Source organism: Tenebrio molitor, chromosome 1 (assembly GCF_963966145.1).
Source record: "Tenebrio molitor chromosome 1, icTenMoli1.1, whole genome shotgun sequence".
Taxonomy (NCBI): domain Eukaryota; kingdom Metazoa; phylum Arthropoda; class Insecta; order Coleoptera; family Tenebrionidae; genus Tenebrio; species Tenebrio molitor.
In genome coordinates, this window is record NC_091046.1 from 12,140,222 (window position 1) to 12,156,812 (window position 16,591).

The 16,591-nt window shown below is 34.9% G+C and overlaps 3 protein-coding genes across 15 annotated transcripts in view; 2 read left to right on the forward strand and 1 right to left on the reverse strand.

The window, feature by feature from the left end:
- mol (dual oxidase maturation factor 1 mol) overlaps positions 1-820 on the forward strand; it is a 31,845-nt gene extending 31,025 nt beyond the window's left edge. For all 10 annotated transcript variants that reach the window (XM_069044077.1, XM_069044096.1, XM_069044102.1 and 7 more), the window contains 3 exons: positions 35-242; positions 293-511; positions 567-820. In XM_069044077.1, the coding sequence (XP_068900178.1) occupies positions 35-242; positions 293-511; positions 567-606 (467 nt within the window). In that variant the 3' untranslated portion in view covers positions 607-820. The remainder of the gene's footprint in view (positions 1-34; positions 243-292; positions 512-566) is intronic.
- A 147-nt stretch (positions 821-967) lies between these two features.
- On the forward strand, positions 968-4,441 carry tadr (torn and diminished rhabdomeres). Of its 3 annotated transcripts, none has more exons than XM_069043988.1 (11): positions 968-1,527; positions 1,602-1,924; positions 1,974-2,257; positions 2,305-2,442; positions 2,497-2,651; positions 2,707-2,948; positions 2,999-3,307; positions 3,361-3,554; positions 3,607-3,763; positions 3,816-3,998; positions 4,060-4,441. In XM_069043988.1, exons 2-11 carry the CDS (start codon positions 1,780-1,782, stop codon positions 4,197-4,199), a joined length of 1,947 nt encoding a protein of 648 aa, XP_068900089.1. In that variant the 5' UTR covers positions 968-1,527; positions 1,602-1,779; the 3' UTR covers positions 4,200-4,441. The 3 variants fall into 3 exon arrangements, with proteins under 3 accessions (XP_068900089.1, XP_068900098.1, XP_068900080.1); XM_069043997.1 differs by having other exon boundaries at positions 1,681-1,924; XM_069043979.1 differs by having other exon boundaries at positions 968-1,924.
- A 6,658-nt stretch (positions 4,442-11,099) lies between these two features.
- On the reverse strand, positions 11,100-13,121 carry LOC138137319 (G2/mitotic-specific cyclin-B3-like). 2 transcript variants are annotated; one of them, XM_069056651.1, is made up of 8 exons: positions 12,966-13,121; positions 12,625-12,871; positions 12,307-12,558; positions 12,200-12,249; positions 12,024-12,143; positions 11,816-11,971; positions 11,601-11,762; positions 11,100-11,545 (listed from the first exon to the last, which is right to left on the reverse strand). In XM_069056651.1, exons 1-8 carry the CDS (start codon positions 13,104-13,106, stop codon positions 11,234-11,236), a joined length of 1,440 nt encoding a protein of 479 aa, XP_068912752.1. In that variant the 5' UTR covers positions 13,107-13,121; the 3' UTR covers positions 11,100-11,233. The 2 variants fall into 2 exon arrangements, with proteins under 2 accessions (XP_068912752.1, XP_068912740.1); XM_069056639.1 differs by having other exon boundaries at positions 12,307-12,871.
- Positions 13,122-16,591: the final 3,470 nt, after the last annotated feature.

A 16,591-nucleotide genomic window follows, 5' to 3' on the forward strand; every position in this document is an offset into this window, starting at 1 on the left:
GTCCTATAGCCCTTCTAACTCTGTGGTATTGCAGGAAGTGTCTGTTTGCTAGCTGGTGTCATTATTACAGCTCTGGAGATAATTTTCCCCCACAGCTTCTCGACTATTCTCGAGGTAGATTACGACACTCCCTACGACAGGCACATAATCATCGAAGACAGTCGAGGCAGAAGATTTCAGAAGAAGAGGTCTAGCAACAGCAAGTTAGAAGAACCCGTAGGTATAGGCACTAAGATCTTGCGGTGAGTCTAAAAGAGGATTGTGTTTGTTGGAATTGTTGATTGCGTTTCAGTCGGTTATCTTCGAAAACCCGTGAAGAAAAATCGAACAATGATATTATTAAAAATAGCCATATTCAAAATTTCGAGCTAGGAGCGAAGCCAAATTGGAATTATCCTCATGGTCCCAGTAACGATTTCAGACAAAAACCTACACCCAGGTCTCTATCGCAAGAGTCGATAGCGTCATCTATTTCTAGAAATATTCCGGCAATTCACCGAGTGATTCCTAGGTGAAGATTTTCGCACTCTTTGGGGAAATTAGTTTTGTTTTACTATGCATTTTAGGCCGAAATCTGACAAACTGCAAGAAGTCTCCATGTGGTGAATTACGATTGTTGTGACCAAACTTATTCTTTGAGTGCAATTTAAATTATAAGTGATTTTTGTTGTGATATAGATAATGTAAAGGATCTTGCGTATGATAAATAGATAAGCTGCCATATTTATAAACATTTTACAAATTGATATGACTTGAGAAATTGTATATAAAGTATTATATCAGTCGTTTATTATTTATAATAAATAGATCTTAAAACATCGCCAGTTAAATCAATCCAGTCGAATCACTTTCACGATATTTTCTTATCAGTTGCGGTCACATGAACCATGCAACCAGCAATTTATTTCGCACAGGTGTAGTATACTCCGCGCACAAGAATAGGTCCAAATGCAACGCTTCAAGAAGAATTTTTATTTACCTCTTATGTTACTTATGTTGCGTCATCCTCTCGGTAAAAAAACTAAATATATAAACCAGTTTTGGCCGAAATTTATTTTAGACAAACAAGGGGTTAACGGCACGAACTCCAAGTTCTCTGACCCTAGAAATCTGCGCAGTTATGTGACTATCAAATTTAAAAATATGTTTAAAATTTTATTTAAATGAATTCTAGGAGGTGCTAGTAATTTCGTCGATCCGTTTATAAATGAAGCGTAATTTAATTAAGTACTTAGGCCAAATGAATGGTCAGTCATTGATTTAATTAATGGTTTCCAATATTTCGTAAGTAAAGGGGTGACTCACTTGCTACTTGCCCCTAAATAGTAAATTAATTTTCTTGTGGAGGCGCTTGCGTGTAGAAGTGTATCGATCGAATAATGCAGCTGTAATGCGGAAGATTTATATTTTACTTAAAATCAGTAGCCTAAAATGAACTAATTTTGTTACCAAATACTGTGATATATAATTTACAAGTCTAATGTTAATCGTAGATAGGTCTGTGTGTAACCATTTGGAACCATTCCGGTAAGTCAGTGCCAAATCAAGCGCAACGTTCCCTCGAACAGCTTCTGAATATTAAGTTTCATTATTAATTTCAGATTGCATAACAAATATGAAATGATGACAACAATGGCAGTGCTTGATGTTGTTAATTACCTTGACACATTTTGCTTTTAGGTTAACTGGCTTATTTCAGTTTCAATTAGGCTGCGTGACAATATACACCAAGTACAATATTTAACTAGGATGGATTTCATCTGACAGCTAGAAAACGAGATGAGTCTGCTGCAAGAATTCGGTACTTCTTGCATCCACTGGTCGCTGGGTCTGACGGTGCTGATCGGCCTGATTGCTTCGGAATTTTCTGGAGCCATCACGATCGTCGCTTTGCCAGTTTCACTTGCATCAATCACACTATCAGGTCTGTGAGAAACAGTCGAATCGGTGAGTTGCTAAACGTGGTGTTTCAGCATTGTGTGGAACGTCCCTGAACACGACTGACACCACGTATAAGAAACGAAAATTATGTGATATTTTAGACTTTTTTAAAATATGGGTTGAGATACTAGAGTTTTTAGCCGCGTCGGCAACGTGCGCTAGGATCGCTAGCGCAACTGTTGATTACATTAGCAATGAAAGACTGAGAGAGTGGTTTCTTGGAATCGAGTCGCATTCTCTTGGAGAACCGTGGCCGGATATTTTAGGTGTTTCTGTGGTCATCGTGCTAACTGGACTCTTCATGTTGGGACTGGAGGTAAATGCTACGACGAGAAAGAACTCCGCAAACTGCCAATGTTTCAGAGGTCGCCACTGTTTACAGCGTTGCTCTTGCTAGCGATTTTTGTTAGTTTCATATTTTTCGTCTCGATTGGATGCGCAGAGACGATCATCAATCTGTCCAAATGGAGCGAAGATTTCAAAACTTGCTCCATACAATCTGTAAAGATCAAAGAAAAACAGTTTGCGATGTACTAACGATTATCACTATTCCAGGTGCTAGGCGCAGCAGCAATGTGTTCATACGGTTTTATAAATACATTTCCAAAAATGAGCAAACATAGAGCTTTAAAGATATTGGCCATGATCACCATCCCGGTTTTTCTGTACACAGTTACCATAATGGTATTCACACTGATGTCCCATTACAAGTAAGCAATCTGTACACCTTGGACTCACACCTTACCCAGCAATAATATTGTGTAGGGAACTTGCCGGCACTGCTACTCCACTTCTTAGAGTATTTGAACTAAGAGACGTCGACTGGGCTAGACTAGTGATGTCAATATGCATTATATGCGTAGTGTGTCTAGCTCTAACTGAAATTCTACCGTCTCTGTACTCATTATTCGAAACATTAGCTAGTAAAGAATGGCAGATCTTTCTGACTTCTCTACAGTACAGAAATTCTTTTACCGGAGCCCCGCTACTTGCAATCTTTGCCGCAGGTAATGTTGTCGTTCATTTACAACACAAAATTGTACCGACTCATTTGTAGGTAGCTTGGCGGCCATCTTGGCATTTGCATGCCCTTTGGCGTACTTAGTGAAAACATTAAATGCAGCGGCACTGCTGAGGTGTATCGTCGAATCATTATTGGTGCTATATTTTTACTACCGCCCTGAATTCAGAAACGACTCTTATTTAGTCAGTACCACTAGTACTCAATACAGTAAATTAAAACAGAGGGCAAAGGGACAAAAAACTACTCCTACGAATTTTAAAAATAGACTGACGGGGATAATTTCTGGATGGAAAAAGAATGTGTCACCGACTAGCGTTAACCCTAATAGAAATCGAACTCCGAGTTAGTATTGTCAATAGCTTTGGGGTAATGTAGTTTCAGTGAATTATTTACAGAGGCTGGAACTACTCAAGATGATGAATATTTGTTGCTAAACGATTACTGTGACAAATCCGTGGATATTGTCTTGAATGATGATAGTTCAGATGACAACGATGAAAAAGAATCAGTTATGTCCAGTGACGTAGAAGATTCTTACAGCTCCACAGATGTTGACGCAGTCGTGCAAGAATATAAGGATAAAATACAAGTAATAAAATAATTGTGAATTATATTTTAGATATATTTTTTGTCAATTTTAGGTAGCCACCATCGATAACTTCAACGAAAACAAATATCCCACTTATGTTACAGCAACGACAGTAGTAATATTTCTAATGATAATAGCAATAGCTACGATATCCTTATCGCAAGTTGTAGTATGGAAACTATATAACTTACTGTGGCCATGTTTTACAGGTTTCTGCAAATTTTTTGTTGGATCTGACAGACAATAATCTTGCTCTTTTAGTGTCATTCTTTTCAACGATTATAATATTAGTTATGCCGAAAAGCTCTTATCAGTCGGAGCACGGATTGCTACCCAAATCGGTAGTACCTCTGTGCAGCATAATAGCCTTGCAATGTCATATCGTGTTAGTAAGTACTTTGATGAACGATGTCTGGCCCGGAATTATTTTTTGGTTTGGTGTAGGTGAGCAATTAATCAAACAAAATAAATTGAATGTTTTTGTTACCGCTTGTTTTGTTGGAAGGGTGCCTTCTTTTCTGGAGATGTGAATGCTGTACCTGTGATGGATTATTATCAAATAATCAAAAAAATAAACTTAATATCACTGAAAATATTGTTCAGTATCCAGAGAGCTACGTTGATACTATTTTAATAGCTAGATGACAGGAACAGGAAGAGCTTGACGAGGAAAATTTTATTTTTGACTCAGACGACGAAAATAATATTTAAATTTGTATGTTATTTTATATAAAATGTTGCACTCTGTATACATTGTAGTTTGGGGAAGATATTATAGTGATAGAGCGTACTTAGTTGCAATAAAATGCAATAAGATTAATTTATTGACCAACGAGGATTGTTAAGTTACTTTCATTTGTATTTCATATAATAAAATATTTGCTTAAGACATTTTACTTACTCAACCTTGTCACGTTATTTAACTCCAGTTGTTCATTTTTTTAAGGACTTTTTGTTCAATTCTGTTGAGTGCAAATTGTAACGCATTATTGGTTATACTAATAGTGCAATGCATACTATTTCTCTGTTTCAGGTGAGTACATTTACCCACTTTTAAAAAAGAAAATTTCAAGATTTTAATTACAATTTGGCGTGATGAAACTTTCTAATGATCTGCAAAGTAATTAAAGTTTTTGTTCTTAACTCTATTCTCTAATAACTCCATCTACTAAACCGAACTAATTTAACACAAATGACTGCCAACTTTACTTTTCAAAATAGACGGTAATTTTTTCTGCATTACAATTATTAACGATCCTTTAATTAATAATCGTAGCGGAGATTTTAATAGTTATTTGTGTATAAAACGGGGCAATCAGTGCCCATCTTGGTCTTTTGTCTTTGGTGTTTGGTCAGATCGGTGCCGGAGTGAAAAGGGGGCTCCAGGAGTGAGTGATTGAGCGGCAAGAAAAAGGTATGGAGACGTTAGTGGTCCGAAAAGGATGAGGCTGGAAGGAGAGTCCAGGGAGTCCGAACCCAGAGGAGCGGATTTGCGGTTCCCTAACGGAAGGTTCTCGAAGAACCGAACGCCGAGGCACATTTCACGCCCGAATTTCGGCGTCCACCGTGGTCCCGAAGAACGACCGAAATCTCCAGAGTCGGCGTCGACCGCCCCGTGACGACCAAGGCCAGGGTGATAGCTTTAGTTTTAGTTTCGGGAAGTCGGACGTTTTTCCCTTTTTTTATGCAACCTCGTCTTTCGCCGGACTGATTGTTCCGGTATTCCGTCGCAGAGAGATCAGTCCGGGAAGCGTGCGCGTCGTTTTGAAATAGAAACGGAAACAAAAGAATTTGGTTTTGTTTATGACAAGAGAATAAATGACAAGCTTGAATTTAATCTTGAGGAAGAACTTGAATTGTTACAAAAAAATGGCTATTATCTTAATTACAAAATCTGGCAAGGCCAGTGCAATGACCAAGTCGATAATACCGTACAAACATATAAAATAGTTATTTTCGTATTGAGTATTGACCTAACAGTCTCGACTAAAAACTCATTCTCATGCATCAACAAAACACGAATTTTGCCACGAAATACAAGCACTATTTTTTTTTACAACCGTCAAAAAAAGAATTTGATTTTTGAAGGCAAATTAGATGAAGAAAATCAAAGTATCAAGTATTGTGACAAGTCATTGTAACCTAGGAAACGCGCAAATGAAGACTACATTTTTTTACATGAGCAAAAAAGAGAAACTTTGCAACTTGATAACGATGCATAAACTTCTCACGTTTTTTTTTTTGACGGTTGTAGAAAATAGTTATTTTTATATTAAGTGCGCGAAGAGAGTGTTTTTTGTGCATGAAAAGGTCTTTTACGCCGAGACGAAGGTCGAGGCAGTATAAGCCTTTGAATGCACAAAAACATCTTCGCGCACGAAATATAAACAATATTTTTTCTATAATTGATTCAAAAAATTTAAATTAAAAATTCAAATTTTTGAAGGAACTCTGAAGTTTCAATGCAGTGACCATGTTGCTAGGTAACTAATAAAAAACAGTGCGTGAAATGAAAAACAGAAATAGTCGTATGCGTGAAATTGCATTTCACACACTGTTTTGTATGGTTTCTATGGTTTCGATCTTACTAACAATGTAAAAAGAAAGACACGTAAGAAAATGACCCACTTCATGCACAGATAACTATGCGTGAATTTCAATTTTTTGAATCAATTATATAAAAAAGTATATTAATTAATTAACAAATAAAAAAAATGTGACATAGAATTCAGCAAAGCGTGCGAGGCACTAGTCAAGAGCGGACAGAGTCCAGGACCTCTTCATATACATATACAGTGTGAACATAAAGCTTAGAACAAAATCCCTAATAGCGTCATGTGATGTTTTTATGAAAATCGCTCGGATAGGTCGATTTTTTAAATAACGTCATTGGTTTTTAGCACAAACATCATCAATATATTTTTTTTAATTACAACCCTCACTTTTTTCTTCTCTTTCTGATAGATTTTCTATGGGGTTATTTAAAATCGAGGGTTAATTTTAATAAACCAAACAATTTAGAAGATTTACGGCAGAAAATTCCCGCTGAAATGGAACAACAAATCAGCCGTGAAAATTTTTACATTAAAAATTAAATTACATTTTTGAAGTAAAATTTGTCATTTTCTTAAAAAAAATTGTTAAATAAGTTACCTTTTTTTTTCATTCATAGTTTATGTACTATTGCGATCAAAAATTTTTGGACACTAATGTCATCGTGCTGTCATACATTCTAAAACGATCCTTATGTATTAATAACGTCAATTTTGATTGTGTCAATTTTGAAAATGTGAATGTCAGATATACCGAGAAAATATTCAAAATGTTGTAAAACTTAGACAAATGGAATGGAACGAGGTTTTAATTAATAAAAAATATAAAACAAATACCCAAATGTACTCGCATATTAAAAAAAAAATATATTTTAAACCGGTGTGAAATTGACAACAATTTCATCTTTCATGTGATAGTTTCAATAAATCATGATTTAGAGTAATTTTTTTAATGTGACAGAAGTTTGATGTCCAAAATTTTATAATCGTAATAGTACCTACTAGGAACGTCTATCTGAAATAGAATTAAAAAGTGGGGGTTGTCATTTAAAAAAATTGGTGATGACGTCATAGCGTTAAAACCAATGACGTTATTTAAAAAATTGCATGCCACAGAATGGCATTTTTCAAAATAAAATCGACCTGTCCGAGCGATTTTCTTAAAAACATCACATAACGCTATTATGAATTTTGTTCCAAGCTTTATGTTCACACTGTATTTTCCCTAAGTTTTTCACATTGAGATCTGTTTGTTCTGTCTCTATGGTTGTTGCATTATTAAATACAGAGTGTCCCAAATTTGGCGTACTAACTACTTACTACCTTATCGAGGATGTTTAAATGTACCTACATGACAAAAAAATCTATTATTGTTATTATTACTATTAACGGTAATACAATGTAAACAAAGATATATTCGTACATCATTACCTTGCAATGTTACCGTAGTATATTTAAAATAATTTTTTCGATTTCCAAAGCTTCTAAATTCTCTATTATGCAGGATTAGATATTGGTAGTGAGTGATCTTGTACTTTGTAATAATATGTACGATTAGAGGTAGCTGTCATGACAATTTAATACATATATTTCAAAATAATTTTCCTGTTAAGTGCCACTTTCAAGGACCGCCCAATCAGTAAATAAGTCCAATAGAATTTTTTAAACATTTTTCTGACGTTTACGGTAGTCTCTTCTACACCGTAGTGCACCGTTAGTCCGCTATTTTTGGAACAACCTGTATGTAAAGTTCATTCACGTTGGATTTTCCCTGTCAAATTGTTGTCATGTTGCAAACCTGCGCCTCCGCCTTTTAGAACACCATAATAGTGTCTGTTTTATCCTCTGCATGGTGCTCTTGGCGATGTTATAATAGTGGGCTACCCTCCGGATCCACCACCCTTCTTCTAATTTGGAAAGAATGAGCACTTTCGCGTTTTCCGTTAGATTAGATATTTTGTTTGTCAAAATTGACATTGATCATTGACAAAACATGTAAGTGCATTTTACACTGTAGAAAATTAGGTGTACTCTATAATTTTGAAATTAACTGTAGCTGCCATGACAATTTAATACACATCGAAATAACTGACCTGTTAAGTGCCATTTTCAAAGACCGCCAAATCAGCAAATAAGTCCAATAGAATTTTTTAAACATTTTTCTGACGTTTACGGTAATCTCTTCTACACCGTAGTTCACCGTTAGGACGCCATTTTTGGGACACTCTAAATCGAAAAGCAATGAACCAAATTTATTAGCAGGTAATGAAATAACTTTGGGATGCAGAGCATTAGTCGATTAGTCCGTTCTGGGACACTTTAATCAACTGTGTGTTCTCCATTTTGTTAGTTATTTTTTTTTATACAAACGGACCGCACAGCTTCATGAGCCGAAGGCGAATTTTTAACTTTTTTAAAAATGCGTCAAGCTAATTTTAAAGATTTAAGCGATTTGGAGCCTTTAAGGGGATCATCGAACACATGGCACTCGTGGGCCTTTAAAACACCAGTGAAACAAGCGTTTTAAAACCCCACGAGTGCCATAAAGAGCCCAATTTACACACGAACGAGTTGAATATGTACCGTTTTTTTTAATTCTCAAATTCTGACAGTGTCGAAATAGCTATTTATGCACCAAGGGCGTTACAACGATGATTACGCCCGGAGAACGATGAATCCAGCTCGAGGGCTTTAGCCCGAGAGATGGATATCGTTCGATGGGCGTAATCATTCGGTGACGCCGTGGTGCATACAAGATTTTATTTTTCACTATACGTGTTCTTAAAAAAAAAAAAATTGGCATCTTTGCAATTTTGAATTGATGAGGGCGTTATGAATTCATTACGCCCGCTTATTCTTATTACGCCCTGTATTATTCCCCGGTTGTTATGGACATGTTTACGTATTTCGTATCCTAGGAGTTATCATGCAATTATACTAAAGTGAAAAATAAAAAAAATTAAACCATTAATGACCTGAACTAATAACGCAAAAATTGTTAATTTAAATGTTACCATAATTAATTGCTAGTTTAACTAATTACTTACCTAAATTTGAGTTCAACCGTTTAAATTAATGCAGAAATATTTTATTGATAGTGTGTTGATTTCCAAAATTATGCAATTTTCATGCAATCGGTAATGAAATGCAAGACAAATAAAGCGGGTTGTGCAATTTTCTTATATAATAGGTGTCTCATCTTTGTCCCCCGTTGGATACACGTGTGGAACACTCAAGATCTCAACACAGTTGTGCTGCAAATGTGGAAGTGTTCAGATACTCGATAATATTCCCACATCAAGGTAAGTAGATAACTTTAAAATTAGTATTAAATCTACGCCAAATTTCACCACTACACTCCAATCCGGAGACTATTCGAATTTGAAAATTATTTTTGCTACAAATGTTTACGTCTGTTTATCGAACATATTTTGTTATTGTCACACTTACACTAATAGTGAACGAAATGGAAAACATTAACTTTCTCCACGATTGATCACATGTAATACGTAATTCAAGAACATTATTTTTACGTAATAAAAATTTGTTAAACTGTAGAAAAATCGTGTTTTATTTTTATTAGTTCTCGTGGTTAATTATGGCTGAATATTAAAGGAGCCTCATTTTAGGCGGAAAACTGAAAATACTCGTACATCATATATTTTAATGATCTTTAAGAAAGATATGATCACGTTTTCACTTTCTCGTTGGCCCGGATATGGGTTACAACTTTGGTACTAGATTTCCTCAACAATAAATTAAACATATTCAAAATAGAAAATATAGGGTCATATCTCGAATAAAATTATACTACATTAAAATGAAAAGGTTCGCAAAATTCTATCTTTATTCAAAGCCACACAAAAGAGAAATGCATAGCAAGATGGAAAATTTTCTACTTAACAACTCCTATAAAGAGTAAAATTGTTTTATTACTGGCTTATTAGCCGATTGTTCATTAATTTTAGTACAAATTCCATTAGGCTAAATAAGATGAAGCCTACGCAATTGGAGCTCTTCTAGGAAAAAAAAAAATCAACAGTTCAAACATTATTAATTTTTATGCAGTACTTATAAGAGTTAAAAAAAAGTCTTAATACCACCACAGAGATCCCTCTTGTTTTCTTCCCTTGACTTGTGATGTAACCGCCAAGGATTATTAACAAAAAAATATTTCAGATGCAAAAACTCATCGTGATCCTTCTTCTTGTTTTTCCATTCACGATCGCTCAGTCCTTGCATCAACTGAATGATTTAGAACATGAGGATGTTCGGAGGACAGCTGCGCAGGAAGAGCTCTTACCGCCTCACTTAAAAAATCCCTTTTACCAAAATCCTAAAATCAGAGCAGCTCTAGCTAAGAGCTCATGGTTTGGACCCGGAGAACGACCTGTGAAAGGGAGAGATACACACCAAATACCTCGTAAAGAAATATTTATGGTGTTGAACCATGCAGGACTTTTACCTCAGCAGCATCTTTGAGTAAAAGTCGTTAATCTGTAATTATCTGAAACGGTTTATAATTACATAATTATTATATTGTTTGTTATGTTATTTGTGATAGTTATGTATATTAAAAATAATAAATAAAAAATATTATACATATTTGTGACTGCTAAGCTAAATCGTGGAAATAAACTTAGATTTAAGTAAGAAAAGTATGGAAACCACTGCACAAGTAATTAACGTCATTTCCAAATTAGCCGGATTTTGGTTAAGGTTAAGTAATTTTGTGTATAGGTGAAAACCTCTTCAAACTTTTTAAAAATATTTCACATGAAGCTCAATCAATCAATCAATCAATCACGTTCAAAATGATCTTACCAATTCCTAACTATAAATTCAAAAATCTGCTCGTGTCTGTGATTAGGTATCTTTTTTAGAACGATCTAAATATTTGAGACTTCTTAAAGTTTAACTAAAGGACATTTTAAAAGGTAACAAAGGTTCTAATCATTAGTTCATTAATACTGAAGATTTTTAAAAAATTAAGTGGTTACAAAAATCTATTTATTAATGTCTTCTAAAAAAATTTTCAAATTGTAAAACAGTTAATTCGGTACATTAATTTTTATCATCAGTCTAAATTTAAAATAAAATGCACAACACATACTTCGACATACAAGGTTACTCGAGAGTGAAATCCTTAGCGACACAACATTTGTCCTGTGCTGAATATTTTGCAAGAATTTCATTACAAATTTTTGGACATTTCAGAACCATATTTACAGACAATGCCATTTGGTCAGCGTATTGTTTAAACACGTCTTTCGCAATCAAGTGACTACCAATATAGGACATAAACGGATCAGAATTTATTTTATATTTACGCAAAATTAAATATAGTGCTGCGGCGGCAAGAATGGAGGGTGCTGAAGAAGAAAACTCGAGCAGCAAAGCAAACGTCTCCAGTACGAACATGGCACTGCATCGAACTATCTACAATTAGTAAAACTGTGTGTCAAATATTTCACAACTACATTTTAAACATTACCTGATTATTTTCCAACTTCTGACTTGTGAGATAGTAATAGAGAAATGTTGCCGGCTCTGAGAAATTAACATTAAAGTTTGTAAGTCTTAAAATATCTTTTTCCATTGATTTGATTTGTATCCTTGAGAATCGGCCGTTACACAATGCGTACAATTTTGACACCTTAAAAGCAACACTGTGTTTATTACTGCACAAGGGATTGAATGAAAACGTACTTGTATGAAATAAATTTCCAAGTTCTTATTTGCTATCCACATGCAAGTTATTCCTACTAACAAATATTTGTCTGTCTTGAATTGTGCAGAAATCAGTAAGTAATCGAACATGCGAATTGCTACGAAAAACGTCTGTTCACTTAAGTCCAGCACTTGCTAAAATTCGGAGAAATTATTAGTTCAGTCTTTTTTAAATATTGCAACGTACCTGTACGTAAACTAGCCAGTTAACAACAAGCATTCTGAAATTCTCGTCACTGTATTTCTTCAAATAACTCTTCCGAAACACATACTTTCCCTCCGTCTCAATCATGTACCGATAATTGTCCTGAAACGTTTGTCAAAAATTGTTACAGTTGGAATATATGACTTTTTAAAATTTACCTGGAAATAATCTTTATCGTACAGACACGTTCTATATAACTCGTCAGTCTCTAAAAACGGAAATCAAACGGTTCAGCAAGTTGAATTTAATTCAAGGCTGTACTTACTGCAATTCCTCTGCCTCCTGGTCAGTTTTTTGGTTAAGGTGGTTTTCTGCGCTGGTTTTTTAATGTCTTCCTTGTCATTTTGAGGACCCAAAATGCGCACTACTGGGACAGTTGGAACGATTTTAACCTCAGCACTTTCCAGAGTAGCTTTTTTGGGCAAATTCTTTGTTTGTACCTTCTTGGACAAATAATTAACATAGTGTTCTTCACCACTGACAAACACTTCGTCCACTTCAAGATCATTACCGGCATCTTTGGTAACCAGACGTTCGGTCACATTTTCCGATCTAAAATAATATTTCACTTCTTCCAACTTACTTGTAGAAGAAGAACGACATCTGACTTCGCTGCTGACAGCGTTGAGATATTTTCGAATGGTGCATGCTTTAAGATCTTTCTGAGGCAAAATATTTTCACATAAATCGGCCAGCGGATTACGTGCAGTCTTTTTTGATTCGGTTTTGTCTTCATTTATGTTTTGCAACTTGCCACAGTGATCCCTCTCCGACAATCGTGGAATATTTTTTTGACGATTCATTTTGAGGATGCGAAAAATTGTTGGTAACTATGTAACAAATGCACTGATAGTGTTCAGTTGATCTTAATACTCGCAGCATAAATGAAAAGACTGGACTGGAAATAGTTTTTACTGGACAAACCTTCAACTTTTTACATCCTCTTGTCAATTTACTTGTCTGCCTTTTTAGGAGCTTTTTCTTCTCGTTGTTGTTATCGTAGGCTATAAATAAAGAACACAATAGTTCACATTCAACTAATATCAAATAATGATTGTACGTCATGTAAATCTGAATTTTCAATATTGTACTTGGTTATGTAATTTTAAATGGTGAAAAATATTTTTATTTTAGAAAAGCCTTTGGTTGGTTTTTACAGCTAATCCGTTATTTTGTCATTTAACAATATATTATACAAAACAATAAATTTCCTAGATTATCATTAGTAATACAACGAGAGCAATTCTTTCTGTAAACAGACTAATCCGAAACAACTGGTTAAGTACATGTTATTAAAAATAAATTGGTGTGTATTTGCAGATTTTTTAGCAACATTTTTTTTATTCATGTTTGAAGAAATAAACTAAAAGATAACATTCTACCTCATTCAACAGAAATTATTTTACTATCAGCAATACTAAAGAACCTCAGTTGTGTTGAGCATTCTCAAAATATTTTTATAAGATGTAATGGAGAAACGTCATCAAAAATGAAATAAATTTTCGAAGTGATCTAATTTAGAAAAGAATGACCGTCAAGCAACCATCAAGAAAATATTGCTGTCTCGGTACAATGATAATTTAAGTGGCAGAAAGGCAGAAACTGCAATTGAAAGTTATCGCTCGCTACTTTCTTTGTAGTGTCTGCTTATACAAATGCATCACAATTTCCTTTGAAAATCACTAATTGCGGCAAAACAGTAAATCTAGAACAATTTGTTTCTCTGAAATTTTGAATAAAGTAGGCGAAAATTTCAATTATCCCAGCTTAAATTCTTCAAATCGCACAAATACGAGTACACAGCCTGGAAACTTTAATTGGAATAAAGTTCGTAACTTGGACGTAGGTGATTTTTGTAGAAAATCCCGAAACTGGTGAATTATTGTTTCCCTTTGTCCACATTTTGGCGCATATGGATTTTGTATATCTGCTCCCGGAAGTGCACGACCACCCCTAACTTTTTTTTTCTCAAATGTAAGGGTATGTCAAATGATACCTCCTTTGAAAGGCCACTCCGCAAGGAATACAACGCACTATTATTTGTTTCCTGAATATTTTCAAAGCCTACGTGCTAAAAAATTAAAACCAATGTTATAAGTAGAATATGTTGGAGGTGTACATTTCGTATTTTATCATAGAGAACAGCATCCGGATTTACCACCCATTAGCCAAACAAAGTAGCATTAAGCAAGTGCAAGTTTGAGGCGCAACACCGAAACTTAGGTCATGTAGGGGTTGTGCTCAGACAGCGAGAACCCACTGTTAGAGGGGATACTAAACGTATAATTAACTCTTCAAGAAAATTCGGTGACTCCAGCCCGGCAATTGTCCCGTGACAACGATATCACTGATATCAGTCTATACGATATAAACTATTGAGAATACATACTTTGATCTTCAAAGTTGCATCCTTACAAGGTGCAGATGCTCTAAGAATTAGCTAAGGATGACGCGGACATTTGCGAGCAAATGATGAACCTGATCGACAATAATCAGATCTCATTAGCATCCATAGTTTTTGCAAACGAAAGTACTTTCTTCTTACAAAGTAAATTTCAACGAACTGAAACAATTTAAAAGAAAGTCCGAAATTCACATTTTTGAAACTAAAAAACCTTCTAACAAAAATAAATAATGAAGATCAATGTTCAAACTGACTGCTATTTTCTTCTTGGGTTTAGGTATACTATATACAGGTGTCCCAGAACTCGCGGATCAAACTTACAGTGCGTTTTCCTTGGTGATAACTGAAAGCAATAGCGTTTAAAAAAAAGGACAGGGTATAACCGATTTTTTGTAATGAATAATTAAAGTTGACCAATCAGAAGGACGCTGTTAATTTGAATTTCACGTAAATTTAACCAACGGTTTGAATTGCCTAGCAACATAATTCTAGTAAGAATGGTATGGAATTTCAAGTAAATGTTTGGGCAACTGTGAAGATTTTGACAACGTCAAGTTATAATTTGATTCTAAATTGTCAAACTTCTTATTGAAATCCTGTATACAGCTGCAGAGTATGCCGGAATACTCATAATTTATGAAGAGTGCCGGCGCAATGCAAGTGAGGATGCAAGGGAATATGCAATACGTTTTCCACGACGTTTGCCACATCCAAATTATAACGTATTTCTATGGTTGGTGTACCGTGCTCGAGACACTGGGTCCTTGGTGACTACCTAACAAGCAATTGGTGGTCCCCCACGAGAAGTTAGAACACCAGAGACTGAAGATGCTGTTCTTCAGTCCTTTGATGACGACGGTAGAAGAAGTATATTTGAAGAACTATATTTACCGCGAACCTATCAATATTTTAGAAGAACTAAATGATCAAATTCACGAAACACTGGCTACTGTTATTCCTAATATGCTTAGACTGGCAAGGAAAAATTTAATAAAACGAGCTCGCCTATTCCTTCAGATGATTCTTTTTATTTTGCATGTTTCTTATTTCATTTGTTGCATTCTACATCATTTAGTTATAAAATTTGACCTAATAATGATGCTAAAATAAATAGGTTAGTTCAATCCAGTTTTGTCTTCTTTCTTTCAGAACTGCCACTATGCTTGATCTGTTGTTCAAAACCTACGTGTAACTCCAGCTTTTTTTGCAATGTCAAGAATGTTCCTAAAAGTCTTTTCTTTCATTTCGACGATGAAAAGTCCCGCTCGTGTATAGCTGCGCTAATACGTTGCAGATGCAGAGTGTATACACAGGAGTCAGGATAAATTTCTTGTGGTTCTGATTCACTTCACAGGCCCTGCATATTTCACTTTTTACTAAGATTTTTAAGGTAGTGATATTACTCACTTGACGCTACGTCGCCATTTTACCTTCCATCAACAAAGGTTCAATTCATCATATCCCTCCCGTCAATTTCCCATACCCCTCAAGGTTACAATTGCTCTGGAAATTTTCACTCATAACAAACCATATTTCATTAATTGCCGGAAGAAGAAACTTCTTGCGTTCCCTGATTTAGATTCTATACATTTGTTCACCTGCCTTTGGCGAAATTTCCCATTTTTGGTTATTTCAAAAGTAGCTGTCACTTTTGACGTCTGTTTCGACAAGTTGACCAGACAAATATTGAAATTAATTTTATTATTCATCGAATTATACGTTGCTTGGCAATTGAGGGAAGGTACTCAATTTTCTCATAAAGGGAAAATTAGATCGAGCTCTATTGGTCAATTTGATTAATTCATAACTAAAAAGCTGTTGCACCCTGCATATTTTTCTAAACGTTTTTTACCTTCATTTCCATCAAGGAATATACAGTTTCAATTTGATCCGCGAGTTCTGGGACACCTGTATATCCGTTTTTAAATTTCAGACATTTTGGAGTGAGCGTTCTTGCAGTTGTTCAATGGTACGAGTAGCTGGCCGATTGAAGCAAACCTTGCTTTAGATATGATGTAAAGCTATACTTATACCGAGTGACTATAAATGATTGAAAATTATTTTGTTATGTTGGTAACACATTTGAAATCTTTAGTTGGCGACATCGTTGGCATGACACACGTAATTTTTAAAATTGAAACAAACG